Raw genomic sequence first — 23,429 nt, 5'->3', positions numbered from 1 at the left:
TTTAGGCCCGATCCTACTATAGGATCGGGCCTAAACGGGCAGTCGGACATCCGTCGTGGGGTCCCAGATTGGAGAGGGTGCCGGCTGTGCTGAGGGACACCCCCTCCCCCGTGCACGGATTTCGTGCACCGGGCCTCTAGTACTTCCATAAAGGAGTGACCAACCATAATGAATGCTACTGAGATAACATTAAAATGAAGACTGAGAATTGATTATTAATATTGGCAAAGCTAAAATGAAGTTCTACCTTGACAAGAGCTGTATCAGTGGAAAATTGATTGCACAAACTGGAGTGGGGTGATCCCAATAGAGACTGAGAGGAAAGAACTTGGGAACAGCAAGTATAGACAACTCTTTAAGAGAAGTTTTGCTCTAAATTAAAGAAAATGAGCACAAACTAGACTAAAATCTGGAGTCGAGAGTTTTTCTTACTTGGTATTTATTGCTCTGTTTTCTTTGTTTGATTGATTTGGTGAGTTGGGGGGTGTGTTTTTTTTTAATTTTGTCAATATATTTTTGATATCAGAGAAAAAGGAAGAGGGAGAAACATCAATGATGAGAGAATCATTGATCAGCTGCCTCCTAAACACCCCCTAATGGGGATCACCCACAACACAGGCATGTGCCCTGACCTGAAATTTAACTGTGACCTCCTGGTTCATAGATCAACACTCAACCACTGAGCCACACCAGCCAGCCGGTGGTTTTTTTAAAAAGATGAATAACCCTGGTTGGCATGGCTCAGTTGGTGGGCATCTTCCTGTGCACCAAAAGATTGCTGGTTCCATTCCCAGTCAGTCAAAGCACAAGTCTGGGTTTTGAACACAATCCCCAGTAGGGGGAGAGAAGGAGGTGGTCCAATCGATGTTTCTCTCTCACACTCTGCTTCTCTCTCTCTCTCTCTCTCTCTCTCTCTCTCTCTCTAAAAAGACAATAAAAACTTTTTTTAAAAAAGATGAATATGACAACTTGTAGTATGCTCACAGGAATGATCCAATAAAGAGGGAACACTAATAAGGAGTTCGGAAGGAGAATCTATGTATAACAGGGGATATGATCAGTATATAAAGAATGAAAAGAGTACACGAATTAAAAGCAGGTAGGTTGTTAGATTCTGTGAAAGGAAAATGCAAGTTTGTTGTAAGCAATTCGTGTTTGATAATGACAGTAAATTTCATGATGCCACATTAATTTGTACTTTGTGTCCTTCTTCTGCTTAGTCCTTGCTTGAGTAGAATACTGATATTTCTATATGGTACCCAAGAGTCATTTCATTTTAAAGTACAAACAACTATGGAACCCAATTACTACATAAATGAACACTGTGATAGGGCTGTCAGTTACTTTCGCTGCTAATACAGCATTTAATTCCTTTCATATATTTTAGTTTTTAATCAAAACATAATTTTCAGAAATAAGGTAATATCAGTTATAACTTGAGAAGTCATATTTCTCTAACAATTTTCTGCAGTTGCTTTTCTCTTATATAAAGGAACAAAGAATCAAAAGAAAACACAAACTCCAAAGAATGCAAAACCAAACAAAAAGCATAAAAATGAGATAATCTTGGTTCATTTTGAATAAAAACTTAACTTAGCAGTTGGTCACTTAAATATTTCTAGGAGCCCTAGCCGGTTTTGCTCAGTGGATAGAGCATTGGCCTGCGGACTGAAGGGCCCCAGGTTCAATTCCAGCCAAGGGCACATGCCAGGGTTGCGAGCTCGATCCCCAGTGGGGGCATGCAGGAGGAAGCCAATCAATGATTCTCTCTCATCATTGATGTTTCTGTCTCTCTCTCCCTCTCCCTTCCTCTCTGAAATCAATAAAGAAATATATATTTTTTTAAATTTCTAGATGGTTTAGTGTTATTCAAGAAAATATAATTTCCTAAATAACAAAGCCTTTTTAAACTATAAAATCAGAAATGTAGTTCAACCGTTAAGATTCCCATAAAGCCAAGAGTCATTAAAAAAACAAAATGTACGTGCCTTAAACATTTATTTTTATTTGGGATATATAAAAGCTCATTAGGCAATCATGTGATAATCAGGCAAGACTTTAAGAAAGAGTACGTACCCTATTTGACTTCTTTCTTGAACAATCACAACCATAATACAATATTCATTACTGCAATTTTGGTTTCTTTACAGTGAAATGAGAAAATAAAGACACTTGCACTTCCATATTTTTACTGACATACCTAGTAAGTCTTTCTTTCAAAGCATTCAAATTATTCACAGAAACAAGTAAATTTCACTAGTGTAAAAATGGTACAATTAAAATAATATAATTACAATGACAACTAGAATAAAGAGGTTTGGGAATAACTGACTCTTGGTAAGCTTGCAATTAATCAATACCTAAATCATGTGGCTTTGTCTGAAATGACCAGATAGCTCCTCAACAGCCATTCTAGCTTCCTTCCTTAATGACAGACCCTGATTCTTATCAGGGCACACTTACAGTAATAGGAAGAATTTTAATTCTTACTTATGATCCTAAACTGAAAAAGTACCTTAGCTATTAATAGGCCAGTGACCAGCAGGAAACTTTTCATAAAAATGGGCTAATAACTAGAATACAACAATTCACTCTTCTTTCAAACTGCAGGTATCAACCCATTAGTGAGCCAGGGCCAAGATTTGTTTAAATAGGGTAGAACAGAAAACAAAGCGCATCATTCAGAGTGATAATAAGTAATACTACAAAAAACTTTTGTGTATACACATAGGTCTCAGCATGAAATATATTTCTAATAGTGTTTCAAAGTTTAAAAAACTAGCAATGGATGTTAAGTAAACTTACTGTAATCATTTCACAGTATACATATAGCAAAACATTACGTTGTACACCTAAAACTAATACAATGTTTTATTTCAATTTTATCTCAGTTAAAACAAATTTAAACAAAATAAAAACAAAGTGCCCCTAGATAATTTTGTGCATGATGTCCAATAATGCTTGAGAATCACTTAACAATAATTTAGAAATTATTTGGAGATTTAAAGACAGAAATAAAAAAAAAATACCATTTTCGTGGTTATGAAGACTCAATACATTTAAGATCCTAATTCTCCCCAAAAAATTGATCTATAGATTTAATCAATTCCAATCAAAGTCCCAGTGTCTTGACTGTATAATTTACATGTTGATTCTAAGTTGTATATGTGAATGCAAAAGACTTGAATAGACAAAACAATTTTTAAGAATAACAGAGTTGGATGACTTATACTAAATTCATTTTATAAATCTGTTTTTCAAGGAATTTCCCATTTTACTAAAGTGGTCTTTTGTCTTTTGAATTAGTTATTTTATTGGGAAGGATAATGGCATCTCATTGTAGTTTTAACTTATATTTTTATACTGACTAATGATGTCAAACAAATGTATGTATTGGTCATTCCTTTTCTTTTATGAAGTGTCTTCAAATATTGGCCCATTTGAAATATTTTATTGTTTGTCTTTTCATTATTAAGTTGTAAGGATTCTTTATATATTCTGGATACAAATCTTCTATTGTTTAGATCAATAGATAGAAACAGATGGGAGTCTATATATTCACTACCTATATATCTCGCTGCATTCCCACCCATCCATCTGTTCACATACCCATCCATTCCTTTATCTATTCTATGGGTTGCCTTTTCATTACCTCAGTGATGTCCTTTGAAAAGCTCAAGTTTTTAATTTTGATAAAATCCCATTTTATTATTATTATATCTTTGTGGTCTACATTCTTAATGTTCTAAGAAACTTATCCCAAAATCATGAGTATTTTCACTTGTTTTTTATTAAAAACTTTACAGTTTTAGCCTTAGCTTTATGATTAGGTTTGTCATCCATCTCAAGTTAGTTTTTGGATGTAGTGCATAAGAGTTAAATAATTTTTGGATATCTAGTTGTATCAGCAACATTTATTGAAAATAAAAGTGATTTTTAAATATGTTAAGTCTTATTATCTATCCATTATACCTCAACAAATTTAATTTTTAAAAGCGTAAGAAATTTAAAATACATAGAAATAACAAAATATGTATAAGACCAATGTTTTGAAAACTACAAAACATTGCCAAGAGAAATAAAAGACCTAAATAAATTTAAAGACATTTCTAATTATAATATATACAAGTAAAATAAGTGATACTAGTCTAGAAATAAATATTAATATTTAGTATTATTTACAATATAAATACATATAAATAAATAGAATGTAATAGAAATTCCAAAACGAGATTCCCACACCTACAGAACTTAAACATATTTCAGCAGTGCCAATTCAGTGATAAAAACATTAATAATTTAGATGAAAAGATAAATTATTTAACATATGATAGCACAAACAGATATTCATCTAAAAATAATGTAGGACCCAATCTTATCCTAACTCTAAAAATAGATTTCAAAGTAAATAAGACTTAAATGTTAAAATGTAAAATAAAAAGCTTTATAGAACAGATTACAAAATTTTATTGAAAGGCATTAAAAGATTTTAATGAATACAAACACATACCAAGTTCATAGATAGGAAGACTCAGTATCATAAACATGCCAATTCTCTCTCTTTTTTTTTTTTTTTTTTTTTTTAATATATATTTTATTGATATTTTACAGAGAGGAAGGGAGAGGGACAGAGAGCTAGAAACATCGATGAGAGAGAAGCATCGATCAGCCGCCTCCTGCACACCTCCCACTGGGGCTGTGCCCGCAACCAAGGCACATGCCCTTGACCGGAATCGAACCCGGGACCTTTCAGTCCGCAGGCCGACGCTCCATCCACTGAGCCAAACCGGTTTCGGCCAATTCTCTCTCTTGATTTATAGATTCAAGACAATTCCAATCAAATTCCCAAATTGTTGTTTAATTTTGTTTTGTCAGAGACTTGGTGAGGTATTTCTAAAATGAACAATGCAGAATAGGCAAAACATTCCTGAAGAACAATTTTCAGGGTTGTGAACTATAAGATTATCAAGATTTATTATATAACTAAATAAATTAAGACAACATGGTACTGGCACAGTAATAAACAAACAGTCCACTGGAACATTAACTGAGAACATAGGAAAAGGCCCACAGATATACATTATAGAATAACTTGGTAGATCACTGGGAAAAGGAAGTAGTTTTGGATAAATGGCGGTGAAACAATGTAAGCATTATGAAAAGAAATAAAATTTGTTCCCTAACCCAAGCCATAAAATAAATTAAATTAGGATAATTCAAGAGCTATAGGTAAAAGATACAAACAATGAACATGTTAGGAAATAATATCAGAGATCTTTCTAATCGGCCTTAGCCTAGGAAAAATGTTCCTAAATATAATGGAGGGAAGAAGCAATACACAAAGAAAGAGACTGATACAATTGTTATCATTAAATTACATTAAAATTATTATCTGCTTATGCAAAGACTTTCTAAAAACCAGTCTTGAATTAAGAAAAGTTATCTGTAATATCTACAACTGACAAGTTTATTCTTCATAATATTTACAGAACTCCTACAAATTAAGAAAATACCAACAACCCAATAGTAAGTAGACAATAGATTTAACTGAATAGTCATCTTACAAAAGAGGAATCTGAAATGACTAGTAAATATGAAAATGTATCCAACTAAACTATTAATAAGGGAAATCCAATTTCATAAAAATATGAATTCCATATTCACGAAGTTTAAAAGTGTGATAATATTGCCCTAACCGGTTTGGCTCAGTGGATAGGCAGCCGTGGGCAAACTATGGCCCGCGGGCCGCATCCGGCTGTTCTATCCGGTTCTCTTGCTCTCCCCTCCGCTCCTTTACTTTGAATTTATATTAGTTCACACAAACACTCCATCCATGCTTTTGTTCCGGCCCTCCGGTCCAGTTTAAGAACCCATTGTGGCCCTCGAGTCAAAAAGTTTGCCCACCCCTGGGAGAGAGCGTCGGCCTGCGGACTCAAGGGTCCCAGGTTCGATTCCGGTCAAGGGCATGTACCTTGGTTGCGGGCACATACCCAGTAGGGAATGTGCAGGAGGCAGCTGATCGATGTTTCTCTCTCATCGATGTTTCTAACTCTATCTTTCTTCCTTCCTCTCTGTAAAAAAATCAATAAAATATATTAAAAAATAATAATAAAAATAAAAAATAAAAGTCTGATAATATCAATTGTTGGACAGATGCACAATGACCAAAACTCTAACCAACAACATAAGTATAAATGTATAAAACTATTTAGGAAAAACATTTTATATTTCTATTAAGTTGAGAGTGAACACACCCAAGGCCTGAGCAATCACCTCCCCATTTACCAAGTGTACCGGTTAATAATGCGGATTTTTTTCAATAGATGGAGTTACACATATGTTGATATATATGCTATTTTGTTGTATTGACAGCAAGCTTCAAAACTTCATATGCCAAATTTTCTGAAGGTGTTAACATCATAGATATTTTTACGCTTAAAAATGTTGAATTTTGTGCCAAAAAAAGCATTTGCGGGAAGTTTTAATTCATTACTTTATTTTGAAGAAAAGTGCTGCTGAAAGTTATTGTATACTTCGGGAAGCTTATGGTGAACATGCTCCATCTCAAGATACCTGTGAACGCTGGTTTAAACGCTTTATAAGTGATGATTTCTATGTGAAAGACAAAGAACGTCCAGGTCAACCGAAAAAGTTTGAAGACCAACAATTACAAGCATTATTGGATGAAGATGCGCGTCAAACTCAAAAACAACTTGCGAAAAGATTAAACGTTGCTCAGCAAACAATTTCTGATCATTTACAAGCAATGGGAAAGATTATAAAGCAAGGAAAACGGGTGTCACATCAACTGAACGAAAGACAAATGGAAAAACGAAAAGTCATCAGAAAAATGTTGCTTCAACGGCACAAAAGAAAGTCTTTTTTGCATCGAATTGTAACTGCCGATGAAAAGTGGATTTATTTTGAGAATCCCAAACTCACAAAATCATGGGTTGATCCAGGTCAACCATCAGCATCGACTGCAAGGCCAAATTGCTTCGGAAAGAAGACAATGCTCTGCATTTGGTGGGATCAGGAAGGTGTGATGTATTATGAGCTTCTAAAACCAGGTGAAACGGTTCATACTGATCGCTACCGACAACAAATAATCAATTTGAACCACGCTTTGATCCTAAAATGACCAGAATGGGCCAGAAGACACAGCAAAGTAATTTTGCTTCATGATAACGCACCATCACACACTTCAAAACCAGTTAAAGACACGTTAAAAGATCTTGCCTGGGAGGTATTAACCCACCCGCTGTATTCACCAGACCTTGCTCCTTCAGATTACCACTTGTTCCGATTGATGGTACACGCACTTTCTGAGCAGCACTTCAAAACGTACGAAGAAGTGGAAAATTGGGTCTCTGAATGGTTTGCCTCAAAACAAGAAAAGTTCTATTGGGACGGTATCCACAAATTACCTGAAAGATGGGGGAAATGTGTAGCTAGCAATGGACATTACTTTGAATAAAGCACTTTTGATGTTTCTCTTGAAATTATTGGGTTTCTTTGATTACAAAACCCGCATTATTAACCAGTACACCTGGTATACCCTACAGCAAGAAGAGATAAAACTATCCCTGCATGCCAAATCTAGAAGCCACCTGTCTTTTTCATAACCCAAAAGCAACAAATAATTTTCACAGTTAAAAGATTAAAAAAATCAAAAGAAAATGTTTCCTGACACATAAAAATTGTTAAATTAAAAATTTAGCCTCCTTTTTATATTGTCTATGGCTGCTTTCATACTACAAAAGTAGAGTCGAGTTGTTCCAACAGAGACAGTATGATCTATAAAGCCTAAAATAATATTACTATCTGGCCAGAAAAGGTTGTCAATCACTGTCCTAAAGAAACAGACTTTAAACTTGTTTTTGACAGAGACCCACCTCATAGATTTTACATGAAATTACATACATGATAGTTTCTTATATGTATCAAAAAACATAATCAAGAATGTTCATAGAGGAAAGATTTGTGATCAGAAAGTATATAAACAGTAAAATAAAATTTTAAATTGTGATATGTTTTTTAAATAAGACCTAAACTATAAAACTCATAGAAGAAAACATAGTGGAAAAATTTCATGACACTGGATTTGGCAATTTCTTGGATATGACATCAAAAGCACATGCAACAAGTCCTGGCCTGGTGGCTCAGTTGGTTAAAGAGTTGTTCCATACACCAAAAGGTTGCAGATTCAAAACCCAGTCGGGGCGCATATGGGAGGCAACCAATCAATGTTTGTTTTTCTCTCTCCCTCTCCCTCCCTTCGTCTCTAAAATCAATAAACATATCCTTGGATGAGGGTTAAAAAACACACACACAGGCAACAAAAGCAAAAATAAACAAATGGGACTACATCACATTTTTTAAACTTCTGCACATCAAAAGAAATCATCAACATAATGAAAAGGCAACCTACAAAAATGGAGAAAATATTTGCAAATCACATTATCACATAAGGGGTTACTATCCAGAATATGTAAAGAACTACAAATCAACAACAACAAAAAACAAATAACACAATTCAAAAATGGACAAAGGACTTGAATATACATTCCTCTAAAAAGATATACAAATGTGAAAAGATGCTCAACGTCAGTAATCTTTAGAAAAAAGGAAATAAAACTACAATGAGATATCACCTCACACCCATTAAAATGACTTATCAAAAACACAAAGTAATAAGTTAGCAAGGATGTGGAGAAATTGGAATCCTTGTCCACTGCTGGTGTGATGTAAAATGATGCAACCACTACTGAAACATTATGGCAGTTCCTCAGATTCTTCAAAATAGTTAAAATAGAATTCTTATATGAAGCCCAGACAGCGTGGCTCAGTAGTTGAGCATTGACCTATGAACCAGGAGGTCATGGGTGGATTCCTGGTCAGGGCCCATGCACTTTCTGAACAGCAAGCACTTCAAAACGTACAAGAGGGGCGTGCAAGAGGCAGCTGATCAATGATTCTCTCTCATCACTGATGTCTCTCTCTCTCCCTCTCCCTTCCTGTCTGAAATAAAAATATATTGAAAAATAAATAAATATATATATACAAAGTTCATAAACAAGCAAAACTAAACTATATATTAATAATGTTAATGTGGTAAAAACTATAAAGAAAAGCAAAAAATAAGCGAAGTTCAGGATAACGGCTATTTAGAGAGGAAAACAAAATTGGACTAAGGAACTGCCATCAAAGGCATGATGATAATGTACATTTTTTTAAAGCTAGGTGGTGAATCCAAGGTTTTTTTGTTGCCATTTTTTAAATATCTCACATGTTTTAATATTTTGTGTTTATTTACCACTTTATGAAAACAGCTTTCTAATATTCCAAGAAACTCCAGAATAGCACATAATCAAGGTGTAAGGAAAATTTTTTTAACCAAGACTGAAAACCCTAATGTTAAAATATCACGTTTATGTTAAAAACATTTGTTTCAGAAAAGTTGACACAAAGAAAAGAAAATAAAAGCAAGAGAAATCAAACCCCCTACACTATATTATCAAAAGAACTTTAGATGATGCATTCTAAAAGTTAAATTTTCTGAATGACCAAGTGATTGTCTATCTTTTAAAATGTATACCTTAATCTCGTTTCAGAATTATCCTTTACCATGCTTACTGTAACTCACCTTAACAACTCATTGCAATATAAAAGAAGGCTACAACTTGGCATTAAAAAATACTTTAATAATTGGGAAAGGATATTTTTAAAGTATTTTTATGTGTTTTTATTTATTTCATAGAGAAGTAGAGAGAGGGAGAAAGAGATAGAAACATAAATGATAAGAGAGAATCATCGACTGGCTGCCCCCTGCAGAGCCCCTACTGAGGATCGAGTCCACAACCCAGACATGTGCCCTGACTGGGAATCAAACCAGTGACCACTTGGTGCATGGGTCAATGCTCAACCACTGAGCAGCACCAGCCAGGCCGATTATTTATTTAACAAATATTTATAACTACACAGTACAGAAGCCAGTACAAATGTTAAACTTATTAAAAGTTGCCTAAATTCAGAGCAAAAGGGGTAGGGGAGTGGGGGAAGAACTCACAGATAAAGACAACAGTGTGGTGATTGCTTGGTGGAGGGGGCTTGGGGTGAGATGGGTAAGGGTATAAGGGAAATAAGTGGTGATGGATAAAGACTTGACTTGAGGTGGTGAACATACAATACAGTGTACAAATGATGTTTTATAGAACTGTGCACCTGAAACCTGTATAACTTTGTTAAGCAGTGTCAACCCAATATATTTCATTATTTTTAAAAATAAAATAAAAGCAAATACATTTTAAGAAGCTATTTAAGTTCAAATTCAATAGAAACTCAACAAAGTGCAAACTAAAGTTAACACTGATATTTCACACCCATCAGATTGCCAAACATAAAGAGCTACAATATACACTTGAGTATAGCTGTCTTTATGCATTTCTGGTGGGAATGGGAAGCATTAAAGATTTTTTGAAAAGCAGGCTAGCAACACATTACAATTACACATACCCTTTACTCCACAATTTCCACTTTTCAAAATCTATCCACAGACATAAAACCACTAATATATAGACATAGAATAAGAAATGTTGCCAAAACCGGTTTGGCTCAGTGGACAGAGCGTCAGCCTGCGGACTGAAAGGTCCCAGGTTCGATTCTGGTCAAGGGCATGTACCTTGGTTGCGGGCACATCCCCAGTAGGAGGTGTACAGGAGGCAGCTGATTGATGTTTCTCTCTCATCAATGTTTCTAACTCTCTATCCCTCTCCCTTCCTCTCTGTAAAATATCAATAAAATATATTAAAAAAAAAAAAGTGGCTACTTCTTCAAAAAAAAAAAAAAAGAAAAGAAATGTTAATGTATCATTGTTTATCATGGCAAAAAAAAACCTAAAACATGGATGCCTAAAAACAAGGCAAAAGTGACTTATTATATATCTCAATCATGGAATGGTACACTATAAGAGTTGGAGCTGCCCTAGCCAGTTTGGCTTAGTGGATAATGTAGGGAGCAGCTATAGGGTTAAGCCTCGGACTGACCTGTTGGCAAAGCCACAAACAAGTCCCAGCTTATTCTCTTTGTCTGTCTTTTCCACATATTTCGCCGCCCCCCTCAGGCTCACCGAACCCTTGGCTATGCTGCCATGGCACATGTGGCGCCCAACGCAGGGCCTGAGTTCAGGGGAACTGCAGCTGTCAGGTGAAAGGACGCTCCAGTGAATCACGTGCAGAAAGCAAAAAAAAAAGGTAAGAAGCGAAGTTTAGTAATAACTAGGTGTAAAACATGGGAAATTCAGGATCGCAGGAAAAGAATTTATATGTATCCATGCTTAAGGCTATGCTCCAAGCATGGGGCTGTTCTGTGATGTATGAACAGTTTTTTGATTTGTTTGATTTTGTGAGTAAAACCTGACCATGGTTTTCTGAAGAAGGAGAGGTAAATATAGAGGCATGGGAGAAGGTAGAAAAACAACTTAGAGATCATTATATAGCTGAAGGTCCAGAGGAAATGCCTGCCTCTGCTTTCGGTCTGTGGTCCCTGATTTGGGACTGCCTAGAGCCCATTCCAGAATGGGAGTGGATGAATGTGGCAGGGGAATCAAGACAGATGGGGGAAGGCTACCAGAGGCTTCTGACTCCACCTATACCATCAGCGCCTCCGCTGCCTCCTCCAGTCCCTGGGACTACAGCTCCTGTGGGAGAGAGCCCTCTGGATGATGCGCTTTCTCCCAAATATGAGTGAGGATTAGAGGAAGCAAGGGAACAGCGCCAGCGTTTTTGGGATGATGGGGGTCTGATGCAAACATTTGGAGAGCTTACTGTTGCTCAGAAGCTTCTCCTTTTAACCCCTAAACAAGCAGAAATAAGAATGGTACCTTTGTCTCTACTCCAGCGGACTCTGCATGAGGCCAGGTAGGCCAGATCCAGTAATGAAAAACAAAAAAAAGGGGGAGAAGGATGTTATGTGTTACATTTTTTGAAATACAATGCAGATAGTTGTAATAGGCTCTGCCGGGTTAGCCTGGTGGAAGGATGCAAAAACCAGACAAGAGTTTTACCAGATTCAGTAATGATGTGAAAAAGAGGTTGTGTTCTGTATCTTTCCAGAAGAAGCAGGGCAGCCAATTTGGGTGCCAGAGTGTTACGTGCATCACCACAATGGACCCAGAGAAGCTCCTTGTCCCTTCATTCAAAAGACTGAGAGTTGCCCCGACGACAGCAAAGCGGAAAAATTAGAAATGAAGGCCACGCAAGGGACTGAGGTGCCAACATGGGGTCAGCTGAAGAAGTTAACAACTGAGGCCCAGCAGATGGTAGAAAAGCAATGAGTAGAAGCTACTCCCTCAATCATGTTTCTGGCTATGCTAGCATTGGTTAGCTGCCAGTCTTCTATAAAGTCCTGCACAGCCAAGTCCAAGGACTCTGAGTAAATCAGCAAAAGAAACTTTAATTTAGTAGAAAAATGTTACTGTAGTTTGATTTCTCTCTTATTGCTAAGTTGCATTGGCATTGCTAATAGCCATGTCTGGGTTTTGCATTGGCATTGTTTTGTTATTATTTTAATAGCCAGAGTTATGTTCTTGATGTTCAAGTTTTAAAATGTTAACATGTCTGTAGTTTGGGTTTTGCATTGGCATTGTTTTGTTATTATTTTAATAGTCAGAGCTTTGTCCTTAATGTTTAAGTTTTACTTCCATTATAGTAGCTTAAAAATAAAAAAGGGTGAGATGTAGGGAGCGGCTATAGGGTTAAGTCTCAGACTAACCTGTTGGCAAAGCCACAAACAAGTCCGAGCTTAGAGGGCACAGCCCTCTTAGCATAATTAAGCTTGACCTTATGACACTACCAAGATCTTTCCTGGAAGCTAATGGGCTGTGGGAGGTGCAGCAAGTGCTGCCAAAACAAGTGAAATGCAAAAGAACATTGTAACTATGTTGACCACTACCTTGTTTACCTCTTAACTATAAAATAAAGCATCAAACTTGTCTTCTGGATCTTTCTCTGTGGCCTCAGCCAGGCACAGGAAGATCCACCTAGATCCAGCTTATTCTCTTTGTCTGTCTTTTCTACATCCTTCGCCACCCTCCCTCAGGCTCGCTGAACCCTTGGCTGTGCTGACATGGCACAGGATAGAGCACCGACCTGCGGACTGAAGGGTCCCAGGTTCGATTCCAGTCAAGGGCATGTACCTTGGTTGCAGGCACATCCCCAGTAGGGAGTGTGCAGGAGGCAGCTGATAGATGTTTCTGTCTCATCAATGTTTCTAACTCTCTCTCTCTCTCTCTCTCTCTCTCTCTCTCTCTCTCTCTCTCTCTCCTTTCCTCCCTGTAAAAAATCAATAAAATATATTTTTAAAAAAAAAGAGTTGGAGCTGTCCTTGCTGAGGTAGAGGAATATCACGAACTCTTAAATGACAGAAGAGAGGCAGAGAAATTTATGTATATGATAATCCCATTTGTTAAACAAATATAAAATAAAGACCCTCAAAATCCTAATGTATATAATAGTTTTATGATCATTAGAGAAAAACATGGAAGACTAACTACAAAGCTATTGATATGGGTTTTGAGGGGGGATAGATAGAGACAATGATATGGGAAGGAGAGGCTAAGCCACAAGAAAAATTTTAAAGTTACTCTTTAAAAAATTATACATGTCAGATTCATGCAGCTGTGTTTATGATTACAGGAAGCCATTAACGTTGTGAAGATACAAATACATTTTCTTTTAAACCATCTTCTGGTTTAGAATAAAATATCCTATGACAGGATTTATGCTGTCATAGCTGATTGTATTTTCCAAATATGGTTACACCAGTACCTCTCATCTACATGCTTTTCTACTATGTGACCTTGATCTTTCTCTCCTATAAAGAAGTGAAGTCTATATCTTCTCCTGAAACTGGGGAGGCTTGGACTTGTTTGTAGCCAAAAGAATGTAGTGGAAGTGATGCTTTGTGGCTTCTAAAGCTAGCTAGGTCAGAAAAGATGCAGCTTCTACCTTATTCACCAAATTACTCTTTTGCTTTTGGAGTCTAAGCCAACACTAAAAAAAAAGTCTGGCTACTCTTGAGTTCACTATGCTATAAGTAAAGGAAGGCAATAGGAAGACCTTGTCTCCTAAGGCAGGCTAGACATGAGTGAATGAACTTCCAGATTATTCCAACACCAAGCCACTGAACTTTTCAAATCTTTTCTGGAAAGACCCAAGACACTGTGAGGCAAAAACAAGGTATCTCCAACATACCCTTTCTAAATATATGAGTCACAGAATCCAAGAGCATTATCAAATTGTTGTTGTGCCCTGGCCAGTGTTGCTTAGTGATTACAGCATCAACCCACACATTGAAGGGTCCTGGGTTCGATTCCTGGTCAAGACATGTACCTGAGTTGCAGGTTTGATCCCAAGCCCTAGTCAGGGTGCCTGTAGGAGGTAACCAATCGATCTGTCTCTCTCACGTTCTTCCCTCCCTTCCACTCTCTCTAAAAACCAATGTGGAAAAAAAATCCTCGAGTAAGGATTAACAAACAAACAAAACTTATTGTTTTTACACCACTAGGTTTCAGGTGGTTGTTAGTTAAGCAGAACATACCAGTAATCATAATGCAAATTCAAACTATATTTCATCTTAAACAATTCAGACAGTAGGCTCTAGAAAACTATGTTAATTGATTTAAAAAGTGACAATAGTGATGACAAGATCAAATTTCTAAAATATGCCCTTAGGTACTTAAAATTCTTTCATAAAATAGTTGGAAGAAAAGCAGTATTTCCTAAGTTAATGACTTAATATAATTAGGTTTATCATGTATATAATTAACAAATGATCAGTAGAAATCTGCCTTTATCCCTATACCTAAGAGAACAAGTATTTTAGAAGGCAACAATTTTAGCTTTTAGATCTTTTCATTGGAAAATGGGTGAGCACCCTATATGTGGAATCACCTTATATTCAAACTAGGAGCCCAGCATGCGTTATCGCGCGGCGCCGCCCACCCACCTGTAGTCTTGCCTTAACACCCGAACCTGTCCACGCAGAGCTCCAGCGCTCCTGGCCGAACCCTCAAAACCTCTGGCCTTCTCTGGCCGCTTCAAGCCCCGAACTCAGTCCCTCCAGTCGCCTCAGGCTGGTCCCGCCTTCTCTGGGCGCCTTCCGCTTCCACCCCATCTCCCAAGCAACGCGGCGGCTCCGCCCTGTCATGGTGCCAGAGGAGAGCGTGGAAGCCTCCCGCCTGCTGCGCTGTGCTCCTTCCCCTAGCAGGTGGGCCGCGGGGCACTCAGAGTGTGAGTGGTGGGTGGCAAAGGACTGATGATGGGGGCGCTATGGGCTCTCACCCCTGCCCTCCCCAGCACAGGATAGTCCCACCTCCTCCAGGCACCTCCCGGCTTCCGACCTGTCTCACCATGTATCACCATGTACCTTATAAAATCCACAGGACAAATTCTCCTGAGATAATAAACTAGAAGTTGAAAAACCCTACTTTCTCTTTGACTTGCATGAAATGTTGAAGCCTTTTTCCTTTAAATTTCTTTCACTGAAAACACTACATCTTTGAAGGTCAATGCAGCTTCTTCATGTTTAAATCAAATTTCCCAAATTCCTCAATGATGGTGTTAAGCTCTCTCAGTTTATGTGTACCAACAATTAGCAGATACTATATTTTGCTGAAATTTTCAGAAGGGCTATGCCCTAGAATGGCTGAATTTGATCGATAAAACAAATATCTGAAGCCCCATGTCCTGGTGATCTTGGCCAATGAATACACGGTAGGTATGGTATTATTCTTGACTAGTGACCCAGTGCACGAATTCATGCACAATGAAAGGAAATTAATTAGAAGAAATATTTTAATATCGCTATTCATCCTTTCTCTATAATAGAAGTGTCAACCAAATTCACGATCGACAATGACAGATCAAAACACATGCGTGTGATTGGCACCAGCGAGAGCTTTATATGTATCATGCATGTGCAAGTCAACTTAGCCTTTTATAGCAATAGAATAAACTTGCTTAATTAGACCTGCTTTCTTATTTAGCTAAACTTTTTCCAGCCCAGTGAAGCACCCCAACTTCTCTTTCATGTTATTGTCAGCAACACAGCAGTAAATATCAACACAAAGCAGATTATTATTGTAGATCATGCAGGGAGAACAAAGGGTAAAATATTTAACTGCAGCAGTGTTTGACTATATTCTGTGCAGTGAGAAAACCTGAAATCATTTTCAAGGTCCACCATTTCTTTCTTTTCAGTCGGGACAAGTTTCTAAGCTTTCTAAATATCTGTTTTTCCAGCTAATGAAAAGAAAATAGGATTCCACCGAGTCTCCTATCTACCTACTCCAGGACTTCTGTGAGGATCAAATGAGATGAGGCACAGGAAAATGCTTCACAAACATTTGGTTAAAGTGTGAAATGTTTGCACCTGGCTATAAAGCAAGTCGTGTTCCTGGGCTGAAGAAACTACAAGGAGGCTAGTCGTCACTAAGGAACGGAAGTCAGGCATTACTACATGACGTTATTACCTGGCGCCCACAGTGACCGTTCCAGGGTCTGGGCAGCTTCAGCTGTGATTTGGTGGGCTGTTGCTCTGGGGTGGTGGCCGGGCGTGTGTCCCACTTGGGGGAAGCCTGAGAAACAGTGAATATCCTTTTTTCTGGATATGCCCCAAGACAAAATGGTATAGCTTGAATGACCATCTTTGGAATTAGATGCTTCCTAAACACCATCTATGTAGCAGTCTGCCTTTATATCTAATGGATAGGTAGCTATGTTCTTGAATCCCCTTCATGGAGAGAGACCACTTTCCCCTTCCAAGCTACTCACTTCTCTGCCTCCAAAGCAGTGGTTTCTCAACCTTTTTAATGCCGCGACCCTTTAATACAGTTCCTCATGTTGTGGTGATCCCCAACCATAAAATTATTTTCATTGCTACTTCATAACTGTAATTTTGCTACTGTTATGAATCGTAATATAAATATCTGTGTTTTCCACTGGTCTTAGGTGACCCTGCTAGCGGTTCTCTGCTGTAGAGCCTAACTAAGACCATCGGAAAACACAGATATTTACATTATGATTCATTAAAAGTAGCAAAATTAAAGTTATGAAGTAGCAACGAAAATCATGTTACGGTTGGGGGTCACCACAACATGAGGAACTGTATGTATTAAAGGGTCACAGCATTAAAAAGGTTGAGAACCACTGCTCCAGAGCCTTTAACAGCCCCTTAATGATAATCTACCAGAAAGGAGGAGATATAGGGCAATCTTTACTACACCATTTGCACTCAACATTTGTTATCAAGTTCCCTGCTTGTAAACCTCCACCCTTAAAGTGGGGTTGGAACAGAAAAGCACCAGGCATCAGAAACGTAAACTCCAAATACTTGGTATAGGGACCCAAGTTCAGGAGCTTGGTTAATACAATAAGATTCCTGCTACCACTTTAAGATAGTTGTTATTCAACATCTTTAACAAACAAAGCACCCGATTAAAACTTTCATTAGAACCCTATTTGATTCATTTCTATCACTACCAGTATATAGACTTGAGCAAAGGCATGTCCTGAGGAAGGTAATCAAAAATTATTTGATGAAAGTGAGTAGTAGACACTGAGGGATACCTCCTAACAGCCATGTTTTACTTTGTAACCTTACTTTTCCTGACCAAAGATGATTGGGTCAAAGATAAACATCAAATCTAAGCTGCACAATCATAATTTTTTTCCTAGGAACTTGAAATTTAAAATGGGCGTAGGGAAGAAATAAGTCACTGAACATAACTGCTTTTTGGCAGCACAGACGGAGCAGGCACATGGTCTCATTGAGTTCCCTGGAGGAAATTTGTTCTCTACCCTCCCTAAATTCTGTGAAGTACTCCAATACACTTCTGAAGTTTCTTCTGGATAAGCTAGCTGAAGCCTAATTTACTTCCTTGCTTGCAAGAAAAAGACAACTAAATCTACTAAAGATCAGAAGAGCTAGTTACCTCTCAATATGTAGTATAAAAACTGTTATCACCCAATATTACCTAATTTCATAGAGAAAGATGGTACTCACAAATCTTACTGGATGAAATAAACTTATAAAAAAATACAAGAAATACACATTTCCCGACTTAGGAATTATAGGTGACAAAATTTACCCTTCATAAACAAGTGCATGAATATCCTATAATGATTCATCAAGTACTTCAACAAGTACACAAAGATGTGTATAGGGATACATACTGCATATAACTTGTAATAGAGAAAAAATTAAAAATAATGTACACATGTATAAAAGGACAGTAATTAAATTATAGTATAGCCATACAAAAAAATACTGAGTAGCTGTTAGAAAGGATGCAGTAGGTAGATCCAACCGACTGATATAGAAAGATATCTAGGCAGTTGAGTTAAAAAAATAAGAAAAATTCATGTAATTCCCTGCATACATACATAAACCGCACCTACCATATATAGAAACACATACATTCACAGAAAAAAATATTGGGAAAGATATATATTAAACTTTTAAAACTGGTTATCTTTGGAGAATGGTAAAAACAAAGGCTTGTGTTTTCAGCTATATTCATTGTGTATTGTAAAACTGAATGTATTACTTTTATAATTATAAGAAACAGATTTTTTTGAAGAAAATCATGTACCATGGAAAAAAAATATAAAGAGAAAATTAAGATACCCAGTAAACAAAGTAGAAACCTTTACTAAGAGGTATATAAACTTTTATATACTTCACACATACACAAAGTGTGGCTATATGTCAACCTTAAAAATTAAGGTTTACAATTCAAATTAACTTGCTGAAAATACTAAGAAGGTGTGATGAGATCTCAAATAAATCAAACTGATTTAGATAAATCAGTTATAGAAACATGTTCTATCTAGGTTTATATATTATCTGTTATTATCTATATAAGTACAATAGGTTTTTTTCTAAAATGGTACTTACAGTTTTCTACAATTTCATCAAAAACTGCACCAGTTTTCTGCTCAAACTGAAAAAGCAAAAAGAGAAAAATAACATTAACATCATATTCTTCCAGCATTTTTTTAGTATCGCTCCCAACTCCCCCAAAAGCTATAATTTTCAACCCAGAGTACTCAAATTTACAAAAGCATAAATACCGTCGAATAGAGTAAAATAAAATCTTATGTAATAAAGAGGGAATATGCTAACTGACCCTCACACTATCACAAAGATGGAGGCGCCCACAGCCAATAAGGAGGGAACATGCTAATTGACTGCCACGCCCTCAAAGATGGCGGCACCCACAGAAACAAGACGGCAGGGCCCAGTCCCCTAAGCCCCCAGCCATCCAGGGCCGGCCCGAGGCGCAGGTAACCAGGATGTCGCCTTCCCCTGATCGCCGGGTTGCATCCCGCCCCTGAGGGCTCCTGGACTGTAAGAGAGGGCAGGACGGGCTGAGGGAACCCCCTCCAGTGCATGAATTTTCATGAACTGGGACTCTAGTTTAGAATAAACAAAAGAAGTTCTCAGGCCAAAACCCACAAACTAAAATTGAAGAGATAAATACATGCGTTAACTATTAAAAAACACACACAAAACACCTTATTTTTTTAAATCACTTTTATGTTACAAAACAGAGGACCATATATTTATAGTAATAAATGTAGCCAATACGTGCTCTCAATAAACAACTGCTGAGAACTTACTAATATCTCTTGAGAACTATGCAAAACTCCAAATCAACACTAACCTGAACAATCAACATCCTGGGATACCCAAACGCCCTAGCGTATTTTATAGTAAGTCTTCACTTAACATCGTTGATAGGTTCTGCGACTTTAAGTGAAATGATGTATAACGAGACGAATTTTACCATAGGCAGGTTGATGTATAAACAAGTTAAGTTCTTATAGCATCTGAATGTTATAAGGAAATGATCTTGAATGAAATGAAGTCATTTGAGGATGTGTTATACTGCATAATCTCTCCATCTTTTTTATTAATCATATGTTATACTTTGCATTTCTCAGCATTTGTTATGCAAACCTGCAAGATGTTCTGAAAAAAGTTCTGTCATCAAATTAATGTAGGAAATACAAATATCATTTTTAGTAATTTATAATGGGTGTTAATTAATTAAACACTAAGAAGTCAAACTAAAGAAACCTATAATACTTTGTTTCACCCAGCATTTTCCAAACATACCTGACCATGGTACTGCTTTGATTCACACAAAATTTCCCAAACATATTTGGCCACAGAACCCTTTTGAAGGATAACATTTATTAACATACTACAGAAATCTATGAGAAATGATGCTAAATGACAGTAGCAGTTGTATCTGCACATTATAATACAAGAAGGCCGTTTTTAATTTAGTAATATACTCCAAAGTCATGTTTTTTCCAGCTTTTCTTAATAATCATGTCATTTGACCATGTGTGATTTTCACAAGTATTGTATAAGGGCTTTTCCACTTGATAGTTTCACAAATACATAGAAATAAGTGTAATTATTCAACATGCTAAAGAATATTTCTCTCAAATTACTAGTCAAATTAACAAGGAAATCCTATATAATAAAAGAATAATATGCTAAGTGTCCAATTGGTCGACCATTTGGTTGACTGCTCAACCAGTCACTATGATGCGCACTGACCACCAGGGGGCAGACAATCCAACCAGTAGGTTAGCTTGCTGCTGCGGTCCGGCTGATCGGGGACTGGGCAAGTGGCCCGGACACTCCCTGGAGCTCCCTGCGGTCCCTCCTTGGCCAAACAACCTCCCGCAGTCCCTCCCCAGCTAGGCAGCCCTGATCGGACTAGGCAAGATGGCCCCGATTGGCCCCGATCACCAGCCAGGCCGAGGGAACCCACCCGTGCATGAATTCGTGCACCAGGCCTCTAGTATTAAAAAAGGATAGCCAATACTTGGTTCCTAAAACTCTCTTCCTACTAAGACTCACCTTCCACCACAAATCATCGGCTACTAATCAACCACAGCAATCTTTCCTACAAAGTATAGATATGTTATCAGAATTGTTCTCAACTCAAAGTTCAGGTGTTCATTTATTATCAATTGAAGTTGACAAGCAAGATCAAATATTTACTATTTAATTACCATTAAAGGGGTAATATTAGCACTATTTTACCTTGTTGTGAATGTTTTGGTCTATTCAATAAGAAAAATATATATAGGAGAAACCAAGATGGAGGCATAGGTAAGCACCTAAACTGCGGCCTAGCACAACAATTTCAAAACTACAACTAAAAGACAGAACGGGCACCATCCAGAATCACAGGAAAGCTGGCTGAGTGAAAATTCTACAACTAGAAGGAAAGAGAAAAGCTCACAGAGAACTGGAGGTACGGCAAAGGGTCTTTGTGCGCGCAGAGAGGAAGGGCGGCTGAGAGCCTGGCTGACTTTCTCTGGCGGAAGGAGGAAGGAAGCCCCCGACCGCACTGAACCCCAGTTCTGACTGCACTGAACCCCAGTCCCGGGCGAAACCCCGTGGACCCAGGCTTATACAGGGGGAGTCTGGACTGTCAGGTAGAGAGAAAGGCACCCGGAGACTCGGAGAGCCGGGGGAGACCCGGGGGAGCCCCGGCAGGCAGGGGTCTGGTGGCAGCGCGCCAGTGTGCACAAAGGCTGCGGAGGTTACTACAGGCTTTCCCTAGCAGAAGGGAGTCAGAAGCTCCTGACTGCACTGAACCCCAGTTCTGACTGCACTGAACCCCAGTTCCAGGCGAGCCCCTGGGGACCCACGTTCTTACGGGGGGAATGTGGACTCTTGGGCGGAGACTCGGGAGCCGGGGAAAGCAGAGGTATGGAGGCACATGCGTGCCAGTGTGCACAAAGGCTGCGGAGGTTGCCACAGGCTTTCCCTAGTGGAAGGGAGTCAGAAGCTCCTAACTGCACTGAGCCCCAGTTCTGACTGCACTGAACCCCAGTTCCAGGTGAGCCCCTGGGGACCCACGCTCTTGTGGGGGGAATCTGGACTCTCGGGCTGAGACTCAGGAGCCAGGGAAGGCAGAGGTCTAGAGGCGCGCGAGGGGCGCACATGCGCAAGGGCAAGGCTGACTGGAAGCCAACACTGTCTGCTCCGCCCTGAGACTCCACCCCATCCAAGCTGAGCACAGAGGCTATTGCAATTTGGCAAGTCTAATCCTATAAGGCTGTCTCCAGCACCGAACTTCTCCCAGCGTAGACACAGCGGATCTTTACAGCCAACTGACCTGGAGGTCAATTCCTCCCAGTGATACCAACAGCAATCAAGACTTAACTACAACAAGGCTGTACACACAATCCACAAAGGGGTGCACCAAGAGTGTCCACCTCAGATTAACTGGGGAGGCCAACCCACTGGGCCATATAGGAAACCTAGCACATAAATCTATCCTACCAACTCAGGGAAGCACTGAAAATGCGGCGTCAAAGAAACAGATCACAAACAAAAGAAATGGAGGAAAACAAACGACTGGATATAGAATTCAAAACCACGGTTACAAGGCTTTTCAAGAATATCCTAGAAAAGGCCGATAAATATAACGAGACCCTCGAAAATATGAAAAAGGACCAACTAGAAATTAAACATACACTGACTGAAATAAAAAATATTATACAGAGACCCAAAAACAGACTAGAGGAACACAAGAATCAAGTCAAAGAATTGAAATACAAAGAAGCAAAAAACACTCAACCGAAAAAGCAAAAAGAAAAAAAAATCCTAAAAGTTGAAGATAGTGTAAGAAGCCTCTGGGACAACTTCAAGCGTACCAACATCAGAATTATGGGGGTGCCAGAAGGAGAGAAAGATACTGAAAACCTATTTGAAGAAATAATGACTGAAAACTTCCCCCACCTGGTGAAAGAAATAGACTTACAAGTCCAGGAAGCGCACAGAACCCCAAACAAAAGGAATCCAAAGAGGACCACATCAAGACACATCATAATTAAAATGCCAAGAGCAAAAGACAAAGAGAGAATCTTAAAAGCAGCAACAGAAAAACAGTTACTTACCTACAAGGGAGCACCCATACGATTGTCAGCTGATTTCTCAACAGAAACTATGCAGGCCAGAGGGGAGTAGCAAGAAATTTTCAAAGTGATGAATAGCAAGAACCTACAACCAAGATTACTCTACCCAGCAAAGCTATCATTCAGAATTAAAGGGCAGATAAAGAGCTTCACAGATAAGAAAAAGCTAAAGGAGTTCATCACCACCAAACCAGTATTATATGAAATACTGAAAGGTATTCTTAAAGAAGAGGAAGAAGAAAAAAGTAAAGAGAAAAATTATGAACAACAAATACATATCTACCAACAAGTGAACCTAAAAATCAAGTAAATTAAAAACCTGAGGAACAGAATGATCTGGTGAATATAATAGAATCAGGGGCATAGAAAGGGAGTGGACTGATAATTCTCAGGGGGAAAGGGGTATGGGGGGGTTCA

General features: G+C 38.1%; 1 protein-coding gene across 10 annotated transcripts in view; it reads right to left on the bottom strand.

Annotated features, from left to right (window-relative positions):
• Positions 1-23,429, bottom strand: part of LOC308240171 (zinc finger MYM-type protein 4) — a 143,705-nt gene that overhangs the window by 77,129 nt on the left and 43,147 nt on the right. For all 10 annotated transcript variants that reach the window (XM_080653106.1, XM_080653107.1, XM_080653111.1 and 7 more), the window contains exon 2: positions 18,958-19,003. In XM_080653106.1, coding sequence (XP_080509232.1) covers positions 18,958-19,003 — 46 coding nt within the window. The remainder of the gene's footprint in view (positions 1-18,957; positions 19,004-23,429) is intronic.

This window comes from Plecotus auritus (genome assembly GCF_963455305.1).
Source record: "Plecotus auritus genome assembly, chromosome: 2".
Taxonomy (NCBI): domain Eukaryota; kingdom Metazoa; phylum Chordata; class Mammalia; order Chiroptera; family Vespertilionidae; genus Plecotus; species Plecotus auritus.
This window is presented reverse-complemented; position numbering and strand designations above follow the sequence as displayed.